Source organism: Mus caroli, chromosome 15 (genome assembly GCF_900094665.2).
Source record: "Mus caroli chromosome 15, CAROLI_EIJ_v1.1, whole genome shotgun sequence".
NCBI lineage: Eukaryota > Metazoa > Chordata > Mammalia > Rodentia > Muridae > Mus > Mus caroli.
Window position 1 is genome coordinate 92,908,946 of NC_034584.1, and position 8,268 is coordinate 92,917,213.

Sequence of the window (8,268 nt, forward strand, 5' to 3'; positions counted from 1 at the left end):
AATATGTATCATCAGTTGATGTACTAATTGGGTGTGTTTGTAGAGTGAGACACGAACAGCAGGTTAACAGTGACTCTGGTAAAGGGAAGATGGTGTGTCTTATAGACTCGGTTTGAGGAAGGGAGAGGTCTGTGCTCTACATAAAGAAACAGTGTTTGGACTATGCAATGGAAGTTGTTAGTGGTTCTCTGACCAGAGACAACAAAGTCAGAGGTGGGGGGGTAGGGGTGTGCTTTTGCTTTTAATTTTGTATCTGTTTGTTCTTGGTGAAATTTGTGTCAAGTGTTATACATATTTCTGTCTTCATATGTATACTTCTTGAGAAGAAACTGGGGGGTAGGGGTTAGGAAGAGGAGAGAGAAATGGGAGATGATTTTATAAGTCCTGTAATTCATACGTGTTTGTCTTTTAACTACCTTCAGAGACCCCTCAGCTGGAAGCTGAGCCTCTGGTATCTTCAGCTTCTGTGTGAGTGGGCAGGCAGCTAGGCCCTTGACTGTCGGGACACACACTGAGGCAGGTGCTCACTGCTCCTCTAACTGCAGCATAAACGTGACGCTCCCTTTTCTTCCACAGTGGAAATCTTGCTCAGCCGGCAGAAGAAAGCGGAGTTTCTAAAGAAGATGACAGATGTGGCCGTTCGCATGTCAGAGGAGCAGTTGGTTGAACTCAGGGCCGATATCAAGGTGAAACTCCCTTCTTCTTTCATTGACTCTCTGGACCAGCCAGCACAGCAAATCTCCAGGAGTCATGGCTTCACCTAACATCCTAAACCCATGGGCTGCCCTTCTGAGCTTGACCCCTTACCAGACTTTTTCTTTTAAATGGTTCTGTCATCGATCCAGTTGTTCTGGTAGGAAATCTTAGGAAATGTCTGCATTTCTCGAATTAAGTCTGTCAGGAGATCCTGCCCATCCTTGAACTTGCTGTTGAATCTTGTTTTCGTTTCCATTTCACCATAAAGATCTTGAGCACCGTCACCTGTTGCTTAGCCTTCTGTGGTGGGCTTGGTTGAGTCTTCCCAGTTGTCCTGATCGCCCCTGCTTCACACCTGCTCACACTTTAGGATGAGCACTATGATCCTTACACTGACTGCGGGGCTCTGTATGCCCTGGCTCTGACATCACCCTCGTGCCACCCTGTGCCACCCCAGGCTCCTTTTGTGTTCTTCCTCTAGTCATGTTAACGAGCCATTTGCAGACACTCGATGACCCTCCTGTCTAAAGGACTCGACTCTTGTTTCTCATCTGCCCCGAGCCAGTGTTGGGCTCCCCTCTTCCTGACTCCTGTCATGTCCTCTGTATTGGGCTTTCATGGCAGTTAGAGTTTTAGGTGGTAAATCTGTCTGGCTCACTAGACTGTAATCAGTACTAAGTAGTCCGTGGCACACTAGCTTAGAACGCATGCTTTTAACAGTTTGCTCAATTCTTGTTTTATAGAGAAATGTTAACAATATAAGATCTTTACTGTATTTTAATCTCCTCATAAACACTTCTGAAGTTAGCGTTCATACCTTTATTGTTTGTCTAAGGCCTTTCTCACTGTGTAGCCCAAAGGAGCCTCAACTTTCAGACACTCTTGCCTGCGCCTCCTGAGTGTAAGGATTACAAATGTGAGCACCAAGCTTGCCTGGTATCTTTAACTTTTATAAATTATAATGTTTGGAGCCCTGGAGAGCTGGCTCACAGGTTGAGAGCACTGATTGCTTTTCCAGTCCCACGTGGCAGTTAACAACCATCTGTAATTCCAATTTCAGAGTAACTGGCCTCATAGTCTACATGTACGTACATGCAGTCAGAACACTCATATACATAAAATAAAAATAAATAAACTTTGGTGGGGGGAGTGTGTTGGGGGGATGAGAAGTGTATAAGGCTCTGTGGTTAAGAACGCTTGCTGCTTTGCCGAGGAGCCGGCTTCAATTCTCAGCACTCACACGGTGGCTCACAACTATCTGTGACTTCAGTTCCAGGGCCTCTAACACCCTCTTCTGTCCAAGGCCCCCTAGGGCACCAGGTACACATGAAGTTTACATACACAGACTCAAGCAATTACTAGTTACACATAAAGAAAAGTACATGAATTGTTAAAAAAAAAGTATTTCTGAGAATAAGTGTGCGACCCCCAGAGACGCTGGATCGTTCGTCGGTCCCCGTGGAAAGTGTGCTCTAAGTCATTTATAAACAGGAAGCTTTCGGGGGCAGGAGAGGGGGCTTTCTATTCCTCAGCCTTTCACCGCCACTAGGATGGCCTGGAGACAGGACAGGCATGGGGTAAGGTAAGCTAGGCCCTCCCAGGTCCGAGTTCACACAGACCCCACTCCTCCCCTGAGAACTGATTGGTGTGTGAGAGCCGGCAGGTGTGAATTGTCAGTGACTGACGTTCCTGTTCCCCGACAGTTCATTGCGACACCGGATGGTGTCCCCCTCACACTGGTGCCACTCAGTCTCATTCAGTTGCTTGGGAGACACCAGAAACCCCTTTGTAATTAGATGAGACTTGTGGCTCCCCTGGGCGTCATCTGTTCTCTTCCTACGAGGCTAAAAGGTTTCTAGAAGTGCTCGTGCGGGCTGACTAAGACTCTAATCTGTTTCTTTCCACGTTTTAACGCACTGAAGTGGGTGCTGTGCAATTTAAGTGTCTTACTTCCAGATCATTGTACTTCTGTCATTTCTATTATGTCTTTGGCTCAACAAACCCTAGAATTTGTTTCAGAATTAATATGAGGCAGATATTCTGTATCTGAAAGCACCATTACAGGGAGTTTGTGTGCTCTCCTAAGCTGCAGTGTGCTCGGAAATTTTAGGATGTCAAATCTCAATGGTAATTTTTCTCTCCTTTCCCTATTGGTATTTCTGGATACATTCCAAGAATTCGGACCTGTTTGAAGCGGACATCGACTTCCCAGTGAGGAGGTGTGCTCCAGGCAGGAGTTCAGCTGGTGCCCACTTTCTCTGACCCCTGAACTTGGTGTTTCACCTCCTCCTGTTCAGTGTGGGTGGGTAGAGGGAAGATGCCGGACACCGAGACACTGTTTGTCTCATAGATCCCTACAGGTGCCTCATTCCTGACATGATCTTGTCACATACTTTCCATAGTATGGTGAGCTTTTGGCCCAGTGGGCTGGTCAGCACAGTCTGCCTTTAAAAGGATTAAATCGCTTGCAGCACAGATGTCTCGTTTGTAGCCTTGCCTTTCCACGTGAATGGTTTTTCATCTCAAGAAATTGCTCCTATTTCAAAGACTCTGAAGTCCTATTTTATAAGGAGACAATATGGCTTTTCTTAGGAGGTTTCTCCGGAAGGACAACAAACCCTCTACCTAACGGGGTCATTGTGGGAGCCATGAGCACAGGCTGCCTCTGCTTCTGTGTAAAATGGTCCCATGTGGAGGGTGCTCCAGTAGGAAGATGGTTCTTTAAATTTTCCTTCCTTCCTTCCTTCCTTCCTTCCTTCCTCCCTCCCTCCCTCCCTCCCTCCCTCCCTCCCTCCCTCCCTTCCTCCCTCCCTCCCCATTCCTAAAGGTTATAACCATTGGTTGCTGACTATTTATAACATTTCATCCAACTATGAAGCTTGTCTTTAGGCCCTTGAGAAAATGAGTGTATTTGTCTGGTTACTCAGTATTGGTAATGGAATGGTCATCTAACAAACTTGAAAGCAGTAAGGATAAGAAAGTTAAAGAGACTTCTGTTCCCGTCTGTAGATGTGGATGTGGTTTTAATTCTGTGTGCAGTGCTTGTCTTACCTGGGACCTTTTCTCCCTCTTCTCCAGCACTTTGTCAGTGAGCGGAAGTATGACGAAGATCTTGGAAGGGTGGCGCGCTTCACCTGTGATGTGGAGACTCTGAAACAGAGCATCGATTCTTTTGGACAAGGTGAGAGAGGGGGTGAGAGCCGGACCTTAGCTGCTGAGGAGACTGTCCTCTGGTGGTGAAGGCACACGTGCCGACTGGCCTGTCCACTGCACACACTCAATGGGCTACCTAGGAATCCATTTGACTGTAAAGGCTAGTATTTGCCAGTCCTGAAGTATGAGATAGTTTTTGTTCTTTTGGAGTCTAGACTGCTGGCTACAAACTTGCTAAGTCTCCAAGGCTGGTCTTTTTTTTCACTCTGTAGACCAGGCTGGCCTCAAACTCAGAGATCTGCCTGCCTCTGCCTCCCGAGTGCTGGGATTAAAGGCGTGCGCCACTACTGCTAGGCTCCAAGGCTGGTCTTAAACTCCCACTTCTCTTGCCTCCATCTTCCAGGTGCCCCAGCCTCCGGCAGAGCCCTCTTTTCCATTCTGTTCTGCTGAGTTGAGGTGTGAGATACAGCAGTGTGAGGGGCAGGCACCCGAGGCAACAGGGCAAACCTGCTGTAGCATTGAAGCCTGGACCTTTTTCATTCCTTCAAGCAGACACAACAGTTCTTGTCTCGCTAGGCACATAAGAGACCCTTAAGTGGTGACACCGTGACTGGGAAAGAGCTGGGCTGGAGGCAGCTTGGGGGTTGAAAGGACTTGCTGCTCTCCCAAAGGACCAGAGTTCAGTTCCCAGGGCCCATGTTGGGTAGCTATGAGTCACCATCACTCCAGCCCCAGGCATCCCTCTTCTGGCCTCTGTGGGCACTTCCACACACAGAGACACATATAAAAATAAATCATGGGGCTCAAGAGATGACTCGGCGATTAAGAGCACTTCATAAGCGCTGCTCTTATAAAGGACCTAGGTTTGCTTCCGAGCACCCGCATGGTAGAGTACTACCATCCTTAACTCCTGTTCCAAGAGATTCAGCTGCACGGGGACCAGGCACACGGTGCATGTCTATATTCAGGCTAAACACTTATACACACAAAATAAAACCTTTTTTTAAGGGGGAGAACATAGAGGGCCTCTGAGTGGGAGTTTGTAATCAGATATTAACAATAGATCAGGCTCGGCACGTGCTCCCCTCTCCTCCTCAGTGTTGACACTGGGGCTATAAATGGTGCTTGCTCCACTGTACCACAACACAAAAGAGTGAAAGGGTGGCCTCAGAGTGCTGACTGTTAACCCATCACAGGCCAGGCTTCAAGCCAAGAGGACATCCGAGGAAGGCTTTAAACCATTGATATCTGGCAACATTTTGAATTGAAAATAATAAGAATTTTTGGTTATATTGGTTTATTGAATTTGGGGCTATTTTAGCAGAAAGAAACTTGGAAAGACATGGTTGCTGCAAAGACAAGCACTATTTATATAACCATATAAATATATTTATATGTAGTTCTATTTATATAACTATTGTCACCTTACGTCACTACCAGGCTTCACAAGTTCTAGTTCTACTTAACTGGTCTGACTCTTGTACCCTTACATCATTGCATTTAAAAAGGATTTAGCAGAGATTTGATTGTTTACATTGTTTTTGCTTTGCAAAGTCTGTCCTTCGGGACTGTTCCCTTGGAACATACGGCCCTTCCTGTCATTCCCAGGGTTTAGTCTACAACCAGGAGTTTAGGTAAAGGATATGCTGAGACCCTGGGGGGGTTGGGGGGGGCGTGTGGTTTAATCTGTACTCCTCTTTCTAGGAATGTTTTACAAAGCAGTGGGGTTTAAGAACTTGGTGAAGCAGATTCTGTTCCCACTGCACACGGGTTCTGGACCTTACAGCCCATGTGGCCAGGCTTGTGCAGCCTTTTACACACCGGGACATCCCGCAAACAGTTCTTTTCCTTAATTGCTCATCGTGAAACATCATAGGATCACAACATAGTCCACATGTTTCTGTTTCAGTGTCACATCCAAAGAACAGCTACTCAACCCGCTCTCGATGCAGCTTGGTGGCACCTGTGTCCTTGAGTGGCCCAAGTGATGGCTCTGCTGCTTCTTCCTCCCCTGATGCCTCTGTCCCCAGCCTCCCAGGTGCTAACAAGAGAAACTGTGCCCCAAGAGAGGCCTCTGCAGCCATGACGAACTCCAGTGACCGGCCCTGCCAGGCTCATCGAGAGGTAAACTGGCCCTGAGCGTGCCATGGAAGAGTGACCCGAGTTGGCTTTCTCCATGACTCTTTTTTTCATCCATCCTGTCTCAGTTCCTAAGAAATCGTTTGAGATGGTATTGTAAACCATCAGCGGACTGAGACTTCCCGTTGCCCCAGACAGCTGACTTTGGTTTGTTAGCAGTTTGTTGTGGGTTGTATTGTGTGGTAATTAGTCACACTGGGAGTTGTGCACCCATCTCAGGGTAGTCCAGGTAGCAAGTTCACCACTGTGTATCTGAAAGCTGCAGGACTTGAGAATCCTAAATGGAAAGAAAAAGTGAACCCGCCAGGGCTAAGAGAAAAGTCTAGAAAGCAGCAGAGAGATCCAGTCTCTTTTCCTTGGTTTGAAGGATAAATAAACACAAGAGCCGTCGAAAGCTGTACATAAGTCTTCAGAACTAAGAGCATTGGAACTGGAAGACAAAAAAGCCAGTCCTGTAAGCTTGCTGGGTTGGAATGAGAGAGGTGTGCTATCCTTGGCCACAGTGTGGTGTAATCTGCAGCTCATAGCATAACAAGCAGCACAGCAGACCGTGTGCTTTTATTGCGCTGTACGCACATTCTTCCCTGGTGGCTTAGGACTGCTCTGCAGACATGTGATATGGTACTTATCTGACTTTGAGCTTGTAACTTTCCTTCTGTGTTTCCTTTCTTCCTGTGGGCATCTAAAGAGACGGAAACTCCTGAGAAGAGCTAGGCATGAGAGGCCAGGAGAGATCAGTAAAGGTGCTCTAATTATGATCAAGTGACAGGCTGGACTGGCTGATAGAGCTGATCCCAAGCACGGTTTTGCTATCAGAACACTGCTATAAACCAAACATAAATGAACCAGGCATGACCATGACAGAGCCCCCTGAACGTTGCATTGTTTCTCTTCACTGTAGGTATTTCCAGGCAACAGGAGAGGAGGACAAGGCTACCGGGCACAAAGCCAAAAGACCACAGACCCCTCAAACCCAGGGCGCCATGACAGTGTGGGCCGCTATAGAAACAACTCATGGTATTCTTCCGGGCCCAGGTATCAGGGTGTTCCACCACAAGCCCCAGGAAACGCTGGCGAGCGGAGTCGCCCTTACTCTGCAGGGACCAATGGAACTGGAGCCATCTCAGAGCCTAGCCCACCCAAGCCTTCGTTCAAAAAGGGGCTCCCACAGCGCAAACCAAGGGCCTCTCAGGCTGAAGCTGCGAACTCTTGAGGGGAATTCCAGTTGGCCTCTCTTCTCTCCCATCCAGTTCAACCTAATAACTGGACTTTAGGAAATGTATACTTAGATTTAATAACAAAAAGAAATTTATGCATATCTCTTTGGGCCATCCTAAATATTTTTAATTTCTACTCTTCCTTTTTTTTTTTAATGAAAACTGTTTTCCCTTGGCCTCTCCTAGTGATATGGACTGACTCTGGTTGGTCGTTTTCACCAGGAACCAGGGAAACTATTGCCAGTTTTCCCAAAGGTGAGCAGCCTTCTTCTCAGCGCACCTCACCTCCAGCTGCTTACCGCAGAGGCTCTGGGAGGAAGAATGTCGGCTAGTCCAGTCTCCAGTCCATTCGAGCAGATGCCACAGGTGCCTGCCAGGTTCCCACCAGTTGACTGAGCGGGAGTAGAAATGAGGGGTTTTATACACTACTGGGTCAGCCAGAAAAGGGAAATTTGCGTTAGTTCATGAAACAGAGCACAGGAGCATCTGAGAACCTGCCTCTGTCTGGAATGTGCCTGAGAGCTGACATCAAGTCAGGCTTTTCATCCCACACTTGGCACCGTACCTTAACCTGCAGTTTCTTCCAAATGCCCAAAGCCTTGTTTCCTCTTACCTTAGGCTGAAACCCGGCCTAAGGAAATCTATGGGAAAGTAACATTTTAAGTTTTTTAAAAGAAAAAATGTTTTACTTTGTTTCAGTGTTTGGAGATTTTTGTTGTTGTTGTCCCTCCCTTTCCTGAATCCTGTTATGAACCAATTTTATATAATATAATTAGTGTTAATCTAAGGTGTTACTCGGCACCCTTGTTGCGGTCATCTTTATAAGTGAATAAATAAAAGTTAGTGCATCACGTGACTCCTTAGCGCCTTCTCTCTAGGCCTCATGGGTAGAAGTCACTTGGGCAGCCTGTTCTGTGCTTAGATGAAGGTGTCTGATCCCAGCTCCTCTGTCGGCTGCTGCCTTGTTTTAGAACCAAATTAGACAGTGGAAGGCGGGGTAAGCAAGCGCAGCTGTTCCTGGTGGGGAGGAGCGCTCAGCACGTGAGGAGCACCACAGCTGCCC

The 8,268-nt window shown here is 47.3% G+C and overlaps 1 protein-coding gene across 1 annotated transcript in view; it reads left to right on the top strand.

The window, feature by feature from the left end:
• Spats2 (spermatogenesis associated serine rich 2) overlaps positions 1 to 8,053 on the top strand; it is a 78,660-nt gene extending 70,607 nt beyond the window's left edge. The window contains exons 10-13 of the mRNA XM_021183323.1: positions 577 to 686; positions 3,775 to 3,877; positions 5,759 to 5,973; positions 6,890 to 8,053. Coding sequence (XP_021038982.1) covers positions 577 to 686; positions 3,775 to 3,877; positions 5,759 to 5,973; positions 6,890 to 7,201 — 740 coding nt within the window. The 3' untranslated portion in view covers positions 7,202 to 8,053. The remainder of the gene's footprint in view (positions 1 to 576; positions 687 to 3,774; positions 3,878 to 5,758; positions 5,974 to 6,889) is intronic.
• The last annotated feature ends 215 nt before the right edge of the window (positions 8,054 to 8,268 follow it).